General features: G+C 36.5%; 1 protein-coding gene across 1 annotated transcript in view; it reads left to right on the forward strand.

Annotated features, from left to right (window-relative positions):
* The window catches only part of BTBD9 (BTB domain containing 9), a 114154-nt gene that overhangs the window by 11275 nt on the left and 85272 nt on the right, over window positions 1–17607 (forward strand). Inside the window, exon 6 of the mRNA XM_008639831.2 lies at window positions 2057–2176. Coding sequence (XP_008638053.2) covers window positions 2057–2176 — 120 coding nt within the window. The remainder of the gene's footprint in view (window positions 1–2056; window positions 2177–17607) is intronic.

Consider the following 17607-nt stretch of genomic DNA (forward strand, 5'->3'; position numbering starts at 1 on the left):
ACACCAAGATGATGAAGGCTTCAGCACATGGGAACCTGCTTTTTTAAGATGAGCAGGCTTAGAAGGGAGAATTTGTTGCTCTCCTCACCTGTTCAGTGGAAGAATATAGAGAATGCAGGGACAGAATTCTCTTGAAGCTGTGTGCTGAGAGTGCAAAGAGCAGTGGATACAAGCAACAAGATAAATTCATATTAAATATTAGGAAAACAATTCACAGTGGGGTAGTTGGCCTTGGGAAGAGTTTGGCCAGAGACATGTGCCAAAATGTACCAGCCAAGATCTTAAGGAACTTGCTCTGGGATTGTCCTTGCTTTTTGTAGAGGTTTTTTCCTTTCTACAGTCTTTATCTAAGAATTGCTGGCCACTTAACTGCATCTTTCTCATGGGATACATGAATGATGTCTTCTAGAGAGGTGTTTTAGCACCTGTACAGACACGTAGAGATCCGTACAGCATGATTGCTTCTTTTTGAACATTTTTTTAAGCTATACGGTTCATTTTAACTGTGTGAAACTTTGGTCTATTGGATCTTCTTAACAGAACCAAATGCAAACTAACAGGTGTTTTACACCTCTAGTTCAGGGGTCTTAACAGCTGAATCGTAGCTGTAAAAGTGCTAAGGGGAGTAGCTGTCCAAACTGCATCTGCAAAGAAGATGCTATCCAGCCTTAAAAAAAATTAAGGGTATACTATTGTGTATGATAATGGAACTGTGTTTTTGAGGTAATATTTCTTTGTTTGGTACCTTCAGAAACTGAAAAGTAGCATGTTGTGTGTTGGTTACAAATATATGTTAGCTAGCAATGATGATGTGAGAATCTCTAAATTCTCAGGGCACAGAGGTCTTCAAGTAACCTTTGTATCCAAACTGCTCAAACTCTAAAACTTAGGGGCCTAGTTTGGTCAAGTACACATATGTTAGTAATAGTAATGTTGCTAAAACACATTGTATTTGTGTGGGTTGTGAATATTACACATCTCATTGGTGTAAATATGAAGGCTGGTTATGCAATTGACATTTAAAGACTCAGCCTTACCTTTCCAAATGCTTAAATTGGTATTAACAACTATCTAACATTTTTTTAAGGATTTTTAAACAATATTGCTTTAAATAAGTACTCTTGTAAGTCCTCGGGAAAATTGGAAATATTAGCCAAGGCATTAATGTTTAACAAGAAATGCTTGTGTAGAACTGTGGAGGAGCAACTCTTCTTCAGAAATCCGTGTGAAAAAGTGCTAAGTGCTGACATAGTGCTGTTGAAATGCCTGTGAATGTTGCAGACTAGTACCTTAGGAGAAAGAAAACACTCTGAAACATATATTCAGTGATTTGCTGTTCCACAAGTGATACTTCTACTTTATTCTAAGCCTTACAGTCATGGATATAATAGGAAATTAGCTGTGACGTCTAAGTTCTAGTTTGGGTTTGCTTTCTCTTAACAGCAAACTGTAAGGTAAACATAACTGATAAGCAAAAGGAAGACACACGTTCTGTTAATGGCTTTTTTATTTTTCATGAGGTAATTTTGGAGTGTGTAAGGAAGTAGTGACAGGCTCGATGATGTATCATAAAGAACTGAAAGGGTCAGAAGTGAAGAACAGTATCAGTGAAAATGTTCATAAAGCAAATCTGCTTTTTCACGTGAGGGTTTGAATTTGCATTTTTGATCTACTAATTGTTGTTTTTTTTTCTTTATTGATTTGGGAATAGAAATAGTACCATATCACTGGTGGTTTAGTTTTATTCCACGAGGAAGGAATACAAATGATAATTTTTATGACTGAGTTAAAAGTCTCCATTTAATTTTTTTGAAGCATAGGAGTCTCATCTAATGACTGTAGATTGTGAGTGTGTGGATGTTTTAAATCATTCTGAAAACACATCTTAACATAACTGTGTGAGAGTTTGTTTTCAAAGCTAGTTTGAAAATAGGGATCTGGGTAAGAACAAACAGCTTTCTTTTAAACACAACTGAAAATCCAGAAGACAGTGTAAAATTGAATACCTAAAATTTGTCAACTTGTATTCTAACCAGTGTTTTTTGACAATCCATAGGTCTTATTCCTACTACATTGAGGTGTCCATGGATGAGCTGGACTGGATTCGGGTTATCGATCACTCTAAATACCTCTGTCGGTCCTGGCAAAACCTGTATTTTCCTGCCCGTGTCTGCAGGTTAGTTCATCAGTGTAATATACAGTGGGTAACATTAAAGAATGTAGACACCAGATTAAGTTGCCAGATTTGGCTACTTCATTATGTATTTCTGAAAATGTATTATATCACAACTTTAATCAGCTATGCTAAAAAAATTGTTTATCTTAGTGGATGCTTTTCTAGTATTAGTATCATTGATAAAATGCAGGTGTGTCCAGTTTGAAAACTCTGGTTTTTCCAAATCTACGTATCTGCTTCTCTTTTTTTTTTTGAGTTATACCCACTTTTTTTTGCAGCTGATGTGGGGTTTTTTTCACTCCGTAAACATCCATTCCTTGACTGCCTAAATGTTTATAGTGCCCTTACATACTTACTATAGAACTTTGAAATGTATTTTAATGTATTACATATTTTCTACTCCTACACTGTTTTAAATAGTTGTGCAAGAGAGAAAGGGGAAAGTTAGGACTCAGGAGCTTTGAGGAATGCCTTGTAAGGAGGTGATTGTTCCGCTCTGCTCTGCAGTGGTATAGCCTCACCTTGAGTCCTGTGTGCAGTTTTGGGTGCCACAATATAAGAAGGATAATAAACTATTAGAGAGCATCCAAAGGAGGGCAGTGAAGATAGCAAAAGCCCTTGAGGGGAAGCCGTATGAGGAGTGCCCGAGGCCACTTGGTCTGTTCAGCCTGGAGAAGAGGAAACTGAGGGGAGGACCTAATTGCAGTTAAAACTTCCTTGTGAGGGGAAGAGGAGGGGCAGGCACTGATCTTGTCTTCGTAGTAACCAGTGACAGGGCACAGAGGAATGGCCTGAAGTTGTGTCAGGGAGGGTTAGGTTGGATATGAGGAAAAGGTTCTTCACCCGGAGGGTGTTTGGGCACTGGAACAGGCTCCCCAGGGAAATGGACACAGCACCAGCCTGACAGAGCTCAGGAAGTGTTCGGGCAATACTCTTGGGCACGTGATGTCACTCTTGGGATAATGCTGTGCAGGGCCAGGAGTTGGACTCTGTGATCCTGGTGGCCCCTTCCAACTCAGCTTATTCTGAGGGTCTGTCCTGTGAAAACAGCTGGATGGGTTTAACTGTTGTTAAAGTGATGGTGGTTTTTTTACTGTAGGTGTTGGGAATTCTGGATAAAGCTGATAATCACATTAAAGCTGCCTTATTCAAAAAATGGAATTGAGGTCATTGATAGGGAGGACACAACCTGCAGAGACCAATGATGTGGTCATCATTAGGTTTTGGGTCACAGACCCTGAGAGGAAATGACCTGTACTGTAATAATTATTCTGTAGACAGAAACTTCTTAATTGGCATGGCGACTCTTGGAATCCCCATGGAGAGGTTAGCTTTCTTTTTCCCAAAGAATTACCTCTTTTTCTGATATTTGCTACTCCACAACACAGGATTGCTGGCATGCAGTTGAAGTCTATGGGAAAAGGATCAGCTGGGTCACTTGTGTCTCTTCTTCTCAGATAAATCTTTCTCAGCCATCCTGTCCCTCAATAAGTTCATAGTGAATGTAGCTGACTTGAAATTTATTTTTCCTGACACAAATGCATACTCACCTTTCCCCGTAAGTTTTATGATTCTGATTTTATTGTTTTCTATTTCTGAAATGGTTGGTGCTGTCCCTTAGTTTGTGTGTGTATTTGATAACTTTTTGCTTAAAGGTGTCTGTGATAAATCATAGCAATGATGAAAAGCCTCATGAGATTCTGTTTTGGTGAAGGCTCTTCACAGCCTTTCCTGAAAGTGCAGAGAGGGAGTAGCAGAGGGGAGAATGTTATTCCAAAGTTTTAGATGGTACTTTACTTGGTTTTTGTCACGAAAGGATCTCTTAACCCTCTGTAAGGGACTTGCTCTCTGTTGGAAGAGCACATTATCAGGAGGGAGTTTATTTCATGTGGTGTTTTTGTATGCACAGGTTTATAATTTCTACATGCACAAGCACACCTGGGAACCTCCCCCTTGCAGTTTTATTTTGGCATATATTTGGCATATACACTTGTCCAGGTAGCTAAAGCGCAGATTTCCTTATCACATAGTCATGCCTCTGATCTTTCCTGTTCTGCTCCATGATTTACAGGAATCCTCTTCTATAAATCTTTGTACCTCATTGTCATATCCACAGAGTGGTGTGGAATTTCTTGGATGTGCTGCTTCTTTGCAGAACAAGTGGAAGAGCTAAGGAGAAAGTCATATAGCAGCATAAGTTTATGAGCACTTATTGTTAAGGAGCAGTAACCCTCAGGCAAAATATGAGTTCTCAGATGAGTCAACATAATAATTAATGATAGTTTAGATAAGGTTGTTCTGTAATCTTTTTTTACGTCAGTGAATTGAAGCCTACATTATCGTAAGACTGCATTGGCTAGTCAAAAGTAAAAGTGGCTATAATTCACTGTTCTTTTATGTACTTTTTTCCTGTAAATAGAAAGAAAAGGCTGTTTAAAATGTATTTAGAGATGTAAAATTGCTGACAAATTTTTGAGGCATTCCACTTTAAGAACTTTTAATCTAATTATGTTAATGTAAATAGTTAGGTATAACTTGAAGGTTGACTCTGATTTGATCAGGAATTATGATCAAATTCCCTCTGAGAGGGAGACTTTGAGCAGGGGAAGCTAGGTACACGTAGATATTAGTATCAGAGACTTATTTATCTGCCTTTAAATCAATATTCTGTTCAGAAAGAAGTAAGCAAGGACTACTAAATTCTTCTTTTGTCTCCAAGTTCAGTGTTTTGTGATAATGTATTTAAAGTAGTTCAGTTTACTTTGAGTTAATTTAGTTATTTCTAGTGAACTAACATACACAAAACAGAAATCCTAATATACATAGCAGTTTTTTGTCACCTAAAAAAGAGGTGTTCTCCAGTCTTGTGAGATGTAGAAGATTTAAAATATGAACTAATACGAGATTATCAGAATGTTTTCTTTTAATATTTGATATTCTATTTCACAGGCATGTTGCACATGCTTACCAAGGGACAGATATGTTTTAAGCATTTTATATGCTCTGTTTTGCTCAATGCTGCTTCTGTTGTGTAGTCTTGTTTTAGTGTCACAAGTCCCAATGCCAAAATTTTCCTGTTAATGGACAACAGTATGGAGAAGTGGAAGCATCATGTTATGTTCTGTCTTCTTGCCATTAGTTTTGGCATTTTTCTCTTTTTGTCTTACTAATGCAGATAATATTTTTGGAAGCAACCATCTAGGGAACTTTGCTGCAATTTTTTTAAAGTTTTGCATGCATTTTTAGCAGATAATCATGGGCTAAATGCCTTAGCAGGAAGGGCTTGAGATAGGTGGGGGTTTGGGTTTTTTTTATTTTAAAAAAGTTTATTTTAGCTCAAAGTGCCTTATGACATCACTGTATAAGATGACTTTCTGAGGAGAAACAAAGAATTGAAGAGTAGAATTATTGGGTAGGGTGTTTTATTTATACACCTTTTTCCAAAGTGGGGGAGTAGAAATTTCCAGATTCTCTACAGGTTGAAGGACAGCCAGTTGTCTGATACACTAGAGCAATTGTTCAAGCATAGATTATAAACAGGATATGAGCCTTGTAACATTAGGCAAGGTTACTTGCTTTTTTGAGTTACCTTTCACATAAGTATTAGTTGTAAAAGGTGAGAGGTGTCAATGTCCGAACTGATATGTTCATCTAAGTTTTAAGAACTGCCATGGGCATAAAAATTGATGGAGTGTGTATTTTATTTGCATGTATGCAGGTTAGGGTTTTGTTTGTCTTTTTGAAAGCCTGTAACTTTACTCTTGAACAAATCTATCCATGTTCAGTTCTACAATCAATGCCTCTCACACAAGCTGGATGAAAAAATGCAACATTCTGGCCCATACCTGTTAAATAAAATAAATAATTTAAACCACAGTGAATTAAGACCAATTCAGTCTCCTTAATGAGGCATTTGTCATGGCTGTCATAGTCTCTATCATGACTTGATTTTTTTGATATATGGAGCATTATGGAATATTCACATAGTGTTGGCATTAGGGGCATTATTGTGCTTCCCATAAAAGATAATTTGTACTTGGCAAAGCACGTATCGAACTATCCAAACTGATTAGGCAAAATCAAATATGTAACATGATAAGGTTTTTTACACTTTTTGATTCTTCCTGTTATTTATATGCTCAAGTCTGTCTTAATAGGTTCAGAGTAATTTTTGCCAGCCATAACCTCTGTTAGATTAATAGGTGGGAAAAAATGGAAGGGCGATAACCAAAGACTGAAAATCTAGAATGAAAAGGGGATGAGAAGATTGTGCTTTCTCATACACATCAGATGATTTATTTGTAGGATGTATTTCCTGATTTAGTTACACAAGCTAATTTGTACAAAGGTGATTACTTGTTCAGTGCCAAAGCTTAGTGTGACAAGTAAGAGGGTGTTGCTGTATTGAGAGGGGTTTTAGTAAAAAAAAAAAGTTGAGTGTAATATATGGGGGTTTTATTGAGATAATTGTGTTTTAGACTTTTAACTTTTGCTTTAAATGCTTTTTGAATACATTATTCTACCATCTTTAAAAATTGAACAGGCATATACTATGCAGAAAAAAACAAGAGAGTGAGATTACAAGGCAATTTTTTCCCTTTTTTTTACTCAATATGGTAATGCATTTTTTTTAGAATTTCTTTTGTTTGCACTTTTATAGCAACTTTCATGCAGAGCTGAAAACTCTTTAGAGGGAAGACAGAACACAGAAAATGTTCAGTATAATCAAGTTCCTGTGCAAGTTACGAGCACGTGTCAGGTTCATAGTTATTCAATCTTCCTCTTGTAGCAGTGCATGTTAAAACCACTAAAGATCTTTGAGCAGGTAATGCTGTTTTCTTTTTATCCTTCTCACTTTTTTCATCCTTCCATTTTTGTTTTGCAACATCATCTTTTTAGTTCGTCCTTGACCACTGTATTTGAAGAACTGCATTAAAAGAATTACAAGAAAATGAAAAAATTTCAGGTTTCATAAGGCGGCAAATGTAGCCACAAGGTGTCACTACAATAAAAGTTTAAAAGACCTAATTTCTTTCTGTTGACACTCTTTTGATGAAAGTGTTATTCCTACTGTGTGCTTTTTTACTGTATTAAACTTCCCAGATTTATGAAATCGTTCTGGTTTGCTGTTTATGCTGTAGAGGGAGCAAGTACAGAGTTAGTACATAAAATCAGAAGGAAACCTTCAATTCATTTTCCATCTCAATCTGGCACTGGGTCGTTCTGGGTTTTGATTGGGGAAGTATTTCCTTGGCAGACCAATTTATAGTCTGAAATCAATGCTATTTTGTCAGCAATACCAACATCCAGAAAATATAATGAAAGGGTAAAGAGATCAGTTTTCATCTGTATTTCCTATTATTTTATTGTCTTAGCTCTGTTTGTGATTATAATAATGTGATTTATCAAAGGGAAATATTACTTATTACTGCATAAACTTTTGGTCCTAAAACATGTTTCTATTAAGGGAACTGATAGATGCCTGTAGAATCATGCTGTAAATGTGGGAAATTATTTATGCATATTCTTTTTCCTCTTTTTAGAATCTTCTTTAAGCTGAAAAATCTTGAGGTTTTCTAATACTAGTGTGTTGAATTAATAGTGATATAAGTGCTCCATGTTTCTCTTAAAGCACTTGCCTACTATAGAAAGTGTGGCATTAGAATTTTTACTTTAGAAGGTGTACTTGTATATTAAATGTATTTATTGGTGCAGAGAAAATTACTTACCTTTCATTAAGCATTGATGATACTGGGTGGGTTTTTGGTTTAGTGCTTCAACAGTTTTTGCTACTAATGATTACACCATTTTTAATCCTCTGCTTGAGTGAAGACAAACTAAATTGTAGACCGTGTTTCGTGAACATTGAAAAAAATGCAAAAAGAGTGATGTTTCAGTACTAAGGCAGTTCTAAACTCAGAAATGCTAGTAGTTGTGCGCAATTATTTTGCATGTAATGATATGCGAGGAGATGTGATTTTCAAGTGTAGGCTAGACGAAACATTTGTCTTTAATTCTGGTCTTAATCAGGCGGCTTCAGATAACTGTGCTTTCTTCTGGTGGTGGTGCAGTAATTTTATTTTTCTTTCCGTCTGGGAGAGTCATTGAAATTAGCTAGTGATTAAGCAGCAATGTCTCACTTTCAGGCTTACCAGTAGGTTTCTGACAACCTTATCTGTTATAGGTAGACATTTTGCAGTTTTCCTGAGCTTAGTGGAATCTTAGTAGATAATAACTTGCCAAAAGACGTTCCAAATAAGGTTTGATATAAGAAGATGTTGAAACAAGTGAGGAGTCAACTCTTGAGGAAAATGCAGTTGAAGCATTGTCCTGCATACTTGAAATAAACTGAGGGGAAAGCAGTGTCTGCAGATATAGTTTACTACTGGGAGTGGTTTTTATGCATTGTTTCCCCTTTCCCAGCAGGGATGGTGGTGTTCAGAAAAAGCATGCAGACATCCAAAAGAAGCTTTTGAACATTGTTTTAACTTTTTACTCTGTACTATTACACCTCTGACCTAACTAGAAAACAGAGTTGCTGGCAAGAGCTTGGTAAGGCCTTCAGTCAGTCTGAAAAGTGTGTGAAAATTTTTTCATCAGTAAGTCCTTTGTATCCTTATAAAAGGACTTCTTGCAAAGGGAATGATTAAATTTGGGCAACTGAAACCATCTTTACCTTAGTTTCCGTATCTGAGACCTACAAATAGTTGCACAGGCAACATGTTGATTAGTTATTATTTTTGCGCTGTTCTTTGGGAAGCACTGACTGTTGTGTAAATATTTTATTTCTAACTGTGCAGATAGGCTGATGTCTGTGAGTTTAGGAAGAAAACCCAACCTTGCTGCATAATTCAAATTAGCTTTTCTTTATTTCTGGATAACTGAAATTTTAAAATCTTTTCCTGATTCCAATAGTGTAAGTAATACATTAATAATGCAATGTCCAGAAATAAGTAAAAATTATCTTGATTTGTGTTACAGAAGCATATTAATAAATAAAAGCAATTTTGAAATGTTACTCCAGACCTTTGAGGCTTTTCACTGACATTATTTTCAAAAATCAATTTTCATTGCAGGCATGCAGTTGTCTTTTTTGTTTTGGGGGTGGGGAGTAGAGCTCATCGTTCTTTCTAAGGATGTGATCATTTTGAGGTGTCTTTATTGTCATGTTTCCAATACCTTGCCTTTTAACTGTAAAATATGAGGAAATGGTTTCCTGTAGTCTCCATTTTAGTGGATAGCTGCTGCTTATTTTTCTGTCTATCAACGTTTAAACATCCTTTTTTTCTCTTCCAGTAGTTTTTTTCTGTTCCTAAGATAACACAATAGTCTGAGATTTTTCAAACAATGTAGATCATCTACACAGGATCAAGAAAGCTATTGCCTTATCTGGGTTGGGCTGTTTATTGATTTAAAAGACCTTTTTCTTCATTTCAGGTTACGTATACTTTTGATCTTAAGCTCACACTTCTAAATTCAGCTCCAAATGTGCTCGTAGTGATAGAAAAGCTCATTTCTCTACAGGAATAATCAATAATATTTTTCATCAAGAACTTTATCAAAGCAGCTTTTTTCTTCTCAAATTCCTTCTCCTGTCTATCATAGCAATTTCAATTATGCTAACCTAAAGAGCCCAACTCAGCTTTGAGGAAAAGTAAAAAAGCTAGTGTGCATTTAAACTGTTGATGACAACCTGCCAGACAACTTATCATCTGAAAATGAGTATTCATCTGAAAAAGTGTGTGTAGAGGGTCAATATACCTTGTATAGAAATACCCGAGAAATGTGGAGAGCCTACCAATCTAGTTTGTTGGACGTGAATTATTGAAAAAATAGTATAATATATTACTTTCTTTTTGCTTTACGGTTTGGAAGACACAATTAAGTTTTTAAGATACCTAGATTACATATTTCTCATGTTTGACATAATAAGTAGTTTTTTGTATTGTGGTTGGAATTTTTGTAGCCTGAATTTTGAAGTATTCATTGTGAGTTTCTTAAACTCTGAATTGTCTCTAGGTCTGTTTTCAGTGTTTCACCTCATAAATGAGGTCTGATGTAGATGAAAATTATCAGTAATTATTCAGCTTGATAGTGATACATAGAGATAAACCTAAATGCTGAATTATCAAATTGTTGATAATAATTCTACAGTAAGCTGTATTTTAAAGTTAATGTTACGTAGGACAAATGTGTGTTTAAAAGCCATCTTCAGCACTTCTTTAAACCCTCTTCTGTTTTTCTCTTGCACTCCAAGAGCTAAAAAACTTGCCATATATATTTATAAAGACATGCTTTTCCAAAAGGAAATCATGTTTTGGCAAATTTTTAAGAATTCTGGTTTATTTTAGTTTCTTGATCAGTGATGGCCATCTGTTGAAGTTGTTTGATGCTGTTGTGTAAAGCATTTCTCTCTATCCCCATTTCTTAGCAGATAATGGGCATGGTTTGCCAGTGTGTATCTGAAACACTGTACTACACTTGAAACTGTACATTATGAATATTCAAATTGTTTACATGAAACCAAGTAATGCACTTCTGTGGATTCACTTTTCAGTGTCTAAGTTTATAAAGCCAACATTAGGCCAATCTTAGTTGTTGGATACTTTGGATGTTAAAAATTTTATAGGAAAACAAATTTGTCTGTGATTAAACTTGATTCTTTGTTCACAAACCTGTTATCTCCTGTGCAGCATAAAGGTAAGTGCATGAGTGGGAAAGCCTTAAAGTAAGCTACTCTTCCGTGTCCTTTTTTCTCCTCAAAAGAAACTTGTGCAGCTTGTTTTGAAGTTAAGCTTCTTGGGCTTGGCCTGTATTTGCTCTTTCTCATCTCAGTTTCAATTGGGAGGATGGGGCTGATGGCCCCATTTGATGCAGCTTTTAAAAGGTTTTTAAAAGGAATATTCACTCTTTAACATGACAGAAGATAGGATACAAACAGTTGAAAATGAAAAATCAAACTGAACAAATTATGTGCTATAGAGAATCAAATTTGTAGAGAATAAGACATGAACATGTATGTAAGTCTCTTCAACTCTCAGAAATGAATGAGTGAAGGAAAGAAAGCAATGGGAGAGATGTACTGCTCCAAAAAAATACACTGTTCGGGGAAAAAAATCTTTGCAAGTAAAAAATGTTTCAAGAGGGGTTTTTTAATGGTAGGATTAATGATAGGAAAACCACTTGGGATTTATGATATTTAGGCTGCTACTGGAAGCAGTTATTATTTATAGTGGCTCCTAAAAGAAAGAATGAATGGTTTTTCTAAACCACCAGATTCTGCATTTGGGTTTTGATTTTTACCACAAAGCAACTTTTACAGCTTTATACTTTCAAGCTGATTTTTCATTTGTAAGATTGGAACAAATTTTTCCATACTTCACCGCACACGTAATAAAGATCTTGGAAATTTTAGATATTGTAACATCTTTACTGATCAATAAAGTAGTGGTTTCATTACTTTTCTTCATACCATTGTCTTTCTCATTTGTATTGGGGAATAACAGCTGTGATGGAAGGTGTATTAAATATTGATTTCTAAATCTGTATTCTGTTCAATTTAATTACCCTGTCTCTGTTAATGGCAAATTGCAAAGTTGGCTAATCAAGCTGCATTTTCATTAATAATGTAAGTGCCCTGGTGGATCAGGTCAGCGGGCACCTTGCCCTGTGTCCTGTCTCTGATCTCAAGTGCAGGAGGTGCGGGTCAGGGAGAGGCTGTGAGCGCAGACATTCTCTGTGTTCCATCCTTGTACTCCTCTGATCCTGCTAATACATGTTCACAGAGAGCTTGGCCATTAATTTATTTAAGGTCCTTCTCTGACTGGGGTGCTATTAACTGCTTTCAGGTTCCAGTGGCAGCGCTTTCCAGAAGTTTATTAACTACTGCATAAAAAAAAGTAGTTTTATCCATTTAGACAATTCTTTTGCTAGTTTGTTTCCTCTAATTCCAGTATTGTGGGATCTGGCGAATGAAAACTGCATTCACTTTTTCAATTCTTACTAAATGTTTGTGAATGTCAGGCATAGCCCCTTCAACCATTACTCTCTGGTTCCATCTATTCAGTTGCTTTTACAATCTCAGGTGATGTTGGCTGTACCTTCTGTGACTCTAGTATGTACTCCTTGAGGTGTGGAGACCAGAACTGTACATGAGCATTTGAGATTTGGGTGCAGCAAGCTGTAACAGTGATAGAACAGCACTGTTTTGTTCTCAGCGCCCTTCCCAATGACGTGCCATATTTCACTGATACCCCCTGCCATTTGACTACCCCAAAAAGCTTACTTTCATCTGCAGACCTGGAGACTGCGCTAACAAGAATTTAGGCTTATTAGCTCCCAGGCTACTTAGAAACAAGATTATAGATTTCATTACTTCTGTTCTTCATATTGACACTACTTTGCAAATGAAACTTTTTTTGGCTTTCACACAGTTCTTTAAGTAGCTATGTGACTCACATGAGACTTCCAGTTCTGTTCAACTTTTAAAAGTAAGATTTGGTAGTATTCTTTTGAATTTGATGCATGGTTTGCAAAGATTAATTCCCTTATATACTTTAGAAGCTGGAACCAAATGGAGGGAGATGGGTTTTTCTTCTTGGTTGGTTAGTTGGTTTGGTTTCTTTTTTGGGGTTGGTTTGTTTGTTTGTTTATTTTCTCCAAAACTTTTACTCTAAGCCTATCCAGGGAATTTTCTCAACTTATACATCTGTTTTGGGGGAGAGGATGAAAATCCATGATTTTTTCTTTTTTACCTTCACAGCTAGAGCTGTAGTCTTAAAAATAGTGAAACATTCTGAAGTTAAAATAATTATTTTCTCTCACATCCTTCTATGAAGAGGCAAAGGGGGAACTTTTTCAGTTGTTTTGCAGTTTACTTTAAAGTTACTTGATTCTTCAGATGTGTGGGATTCGTAGTGGAGTATTTTATACTAATTTTCCATGTGATCTAAGATTATGTATTCATTTTCATATTAACTTATCAGGCACCCCTGGTCTTTTTATACCATCAAAATTTGGATAATAGAGTTTAAAAATAACTACAGTTAAGAAAGTAATAGCTTAAAAGAGTAATGTGTTACTGTTTCTGTAATAAGCTTTTTAAAGTAGAAATGATGGGTTTAAATGTCACATAACTTGGACATTTGAAAAATTTAACAGTAAATTATGAGTATGTAATATTGAGGCATACAATCAATCTTAACTGTGCCTTAGGGTGTTTTCATATAGCAGTTGTGTTCCCTCAGTGCATATTAATAAGTTTTTTATCTGATAAGATTTTCTTCTAATATCTATAGAACTTGGCTTTTTAGAATTGTTATTATTTTTATTGTAGTATTGTTAGCAGGACAATTTAAATTAATTTTTTTTTCAGTTTTGCTAGTGATGGTAATGTTTTATTTGGAGGGCAAGGGATATTCTTGCTTTGTTTCTTTACAAGAGAATTCTTGATTTTAATTTAATAGCTAGGAAAACTGAATCTGGGTGAAACACTGTATGTATATGCATAGGCATTCTTCCCATTCAGATATTATTTCATCCCTTCTTTTTTAAGGGAAGGATTTAATGTATATTTAGATGAAAACTGATTTTAAAACTTCAATAGATCAAAATAGGGTGAAGGGCTAGAAGATATTATTGCTGATGATTCCAGCTTGTAGTAAATTATAAAGCATAGTAACAGCTGTAAAAAGAGATGACTTCCTCTGTCATATTTCATCTTGCCTTCATAGATAAGTGTGTAAATGAAAGGCAAACAAATTATTTCAATATAGAAAATCTATATTATTTTTTTGGAGTGAAAATGAATGAAATTGAAATAGTTCACTCTTGGGTGAAACTTGAGACTATAAATGTATTTTATCCTCTTGGTGTGGATTGACATAATGCAGATTAGTAGGAAGAGAATGTTCCTTGTATCATCAACAGTTGTCAGACATGTTCATGAATACTGAATTATAGCAAGGTAAAAGGGGTTCACTGTACTCACAGGTAATTTACACAAAGAGAGTGCAATCCATCTTTTTAACAGAAGCTGCTGTTCACTGCTAGAAAATTTTTTTTTTCAGACTTCCTAATCCTTTTTTATTCTTTGTATTGTGGAGACTTTGGCGTTACCTATGCCTTGTCTGCACCATCTATTCATCACCTGATTTCAAGGTTGGTAGCTCAAGGCTCTTTACCATCCTCTGGCATGTGGGCGTGTGTTAGCACCATCACATCTGGCACCTAAGTGGTTTTCCCTGTAGGTGTCTGGAGGTAAATATAATAATGTTTGAGCTCAGCAGCCTATTTAGAATATGTTTCTGCAACTGACTGGCAGTCTCTTGGTATTTTCTAGACAATGAAACATCCTTGAAAGGTTCACAGTGTCATGGATTAGCATAGCTATGGAAGTGATTGTCTTGCAAAGAGGTGCTTACAGCTTCCTCTATGACCTGACAGAACCTATCAACTGGCTAGTTTGAATATTGACAATTTTTTAAGCCACTTAAAAAGCTTGACATGCCTCTGTGGTCCACATTTAAGAATGGACAAACCCCGGGAAAGCTCTCTCTTGCTTCCAGCCTTGGGACAGGTAACTGGGCTGGGCCCGATGGGCCCAGTGGGGCCGGTCCGGGACACAGCCGTCGTGGAGCCGTGCAGCCCTGTTCCATCCGCGGCCCCCCACAGCCCTGTTAGTGCAGACGGCACAGCCCGGCTCTGCAGATCCCCCCAGCGCAGCCAAAGATTCAGCGGGAAAGAAAGAAGAGCTGAAACCCTGAGGGAGGAGAAAGAGGAGATGCTTGAAGCTGAAATTCTGTTGTAAAGCTATGGTGGTGATAGACTATGATACATCAGAGTACCCATTGTAATTTCATGAAAGCATGGGGGGTGGAGCATTTAACTTGTACTTGTGAGCAAAAGTACCTGTGCTGAAACAAGCAAATGCTGAAGCAGCTGTAATTTGATGAGAAGTTTGAATAGGGAGAGATGGAAGTGATGAGGACTCTTGCTCTAAATCAGGAGAAGACCTCTGTTCCTAGAGATGCTCCCAGAGATAGTCCTAGAGATGAAGATGATGAGGACCCTTGTGCTCCCAGGGAAGGGGGAGGGCCTCTATTCCTAGAGATGAAGACGCTCACAGAGAGGGGTGAAGAGAACCTTTGTTTTTTAACAGCTCAACCTTAAAATGGTACCCCAGTAGCTCAAGATTGGGCCCTCGAAAGCAGTTGTGGGGAAAGCTGTAAGTCAGGGGAAGGGACTCTCACATGTGAGCAGAGAACCAACCCGGGCAGCTGTCTCATGATACTGAAGCCATGAGAGAACTTCTTGTGGAGATGTCTCCATAGCATGAGCAAGAGAGACTCTTCTCCCTAAGTGAACTGAACAAGGTTATTATAGAAGTGGTAATCTGACTGAAAATCTCACGGGTTGTCTTTTTACAGTGGGAGGAGGGGGAAAGGTGGGGGGAGGAGAAGTGTTCTGAAGGTGTGGTCTGACTTTTTTCTTTCTTTTAGGTCTGTTAATAAACTTCTTTATATTGTTTTAAGTTTTGTGCCTGCTTTGCTTTCTCCCAGTTGTTATCTCACAGAAGGTAAATAAGTAAGTAATGAGTATTTTGGACCAAACCACTTCACTTGAATTAGTGTTTCTTCCCGGTTTACAAACTGAACCCGCTACACACATGTAAGTTGAGCTTGTAGGGTTTGTCATGATGATAACCAAGCAAGCTAGCAGGAAAAGCATCTGTAGCCACCAAAGCTGCTGATGGGTCTGGCAACATAGCTAGAAAATGCCTATCTTTTAGAAACTCGAGTTGTGTTTCTCAGTTCTAACTTGGCATTTGTTTCTGTTTTCTATTTGTCATCAGAAACACGAAGACTGATAGAAGATACTTGAGGTTTAGGGGTTTGTGGGGTTTTGTATAACAAGTCTGCCACATGATCACATTTTAACAAGATGTTTGGGCTTCTTGAATTAAGGAACAGTTTCTAGGTTGGAATCCTTAAAATATGCATATTAGATACATTATTAGTTTGTGCCTAAAATAAATCTAAAAAGGCATTTAGCAACTGGGGAGTTGACTGAACATTTTATTCTGTTCTCTAAGCTTGTTTAGTGCACATTTCTTTCAAAAGTTACTGCTGAAGAATCTTCCAAATCATAGACTAAGGAAAATTGCTTAAAGCAATGCATGGAATGTAAACTGTCTGCCCAGGTTGGCCCGTTTCCTGTATTAACGTTGGCAAATACTGGACCTCAGTTAAAAATGTGATGTGTATTTTGGGATGATTCAGTGATATTTTTTATGGTAGGTGTGGCATGTAAGAGGAAGTAGAATCACAGAATCATTTAAGTTGAAAAAGGCCTCTTAGATGTAGTCCAGCCATTAACCCAGCACTGCCAAGTCCACCACCAAACCACATCCACAAGTGCCACATTCACACATGTCTTTCAAGTAAGTTCAGGGATGATAACTCAACCACTTTGCTGGACAGCCTGTTTAAAGCACAGTTGTAGAACTGTTCTTGAGCAACCTCTTGAGTTTTTGGAGGACTCAATTTATAGGGTTTTTTTGTTAAATAACTGATTTCTAAATAGATCTTCTCTGACCATCTACTCTGTTTGAACTTAACTGACACCTTTTCTCATTTTGTACTGTGAATGACCAGTGTTAGAGCTGTTCAAAAACAAACTATCAAGTTTATTTAGTAGCTACATTTGAAAAAAAAAATTGCTGGAGGGAAAGATATATCTAGGCACTGAAGAACATCTATTATCCCATTTGATTTTAAGGTAAGCTCAGTGGTACATTATTTAAAATTGCCATTTTGGTGAAACTCATAATCTAATCTTTATTATGTAGCTTTATAACTTACATTGTATGCAACTGCTGTGATGCAATTTTAAAAGTTGAATATATTTGTTCTCTAATCCATTACCTAAAATGGAAATGTTTCAGTATGAAAATGTTATAGTCATTATATCAATTTCTTAAGTGCATATGGAAGGAATGGCTATTGATCTAACAGATTTAATAGTTCTATTCAAAATCTATGGAATAGAAGTAATGTTTTGCATCTGAGTAACTGCTGAGTGTAATCCTTCGGGCAGAATTCTGAAAGCAGCTGTAAAACTGGAAAATTACCTTCTTTTCTTTTTCAGGCATAACTGCACTTGAATATCTTTGTTCATTTTAGCTTCTAGTGAATTATGTCTGCATAAGGACCTAAATAATGTATTATTTCACTCAGGTAAGAATTTGGTTTAGCTATTAAAATTAGAAACTGTATGCAGTTACCATGGAAATTACTTGAAGTAGTTGTGCTTTAAAGAAAACAGAGGTCACCAGTAGAGTCACAAACAATGAATGGAGAGTGCTTTTGTATAAGGTGCATAGGATCACTGCTAGAAAGGCACTGAGCTGATAGAAAGGGACTGAGCTTTTT

This window comes from Corvus brachyrhynchos, unplaced genomic scaffold, assembly GCF_000691975.1.
Source record: "Corvus brachyrhynchos isolate BGI_N302 unplaced genomic scaffold, ASM69197v1 scaffold188, whole genome shotgun sequence".
Taxonomy (NCBI): Eukaryota; Metazoa; Chordata; class Aves; order Passeriformes; family Corvidae; genus Corvus; species Corvus brachyrhynchos.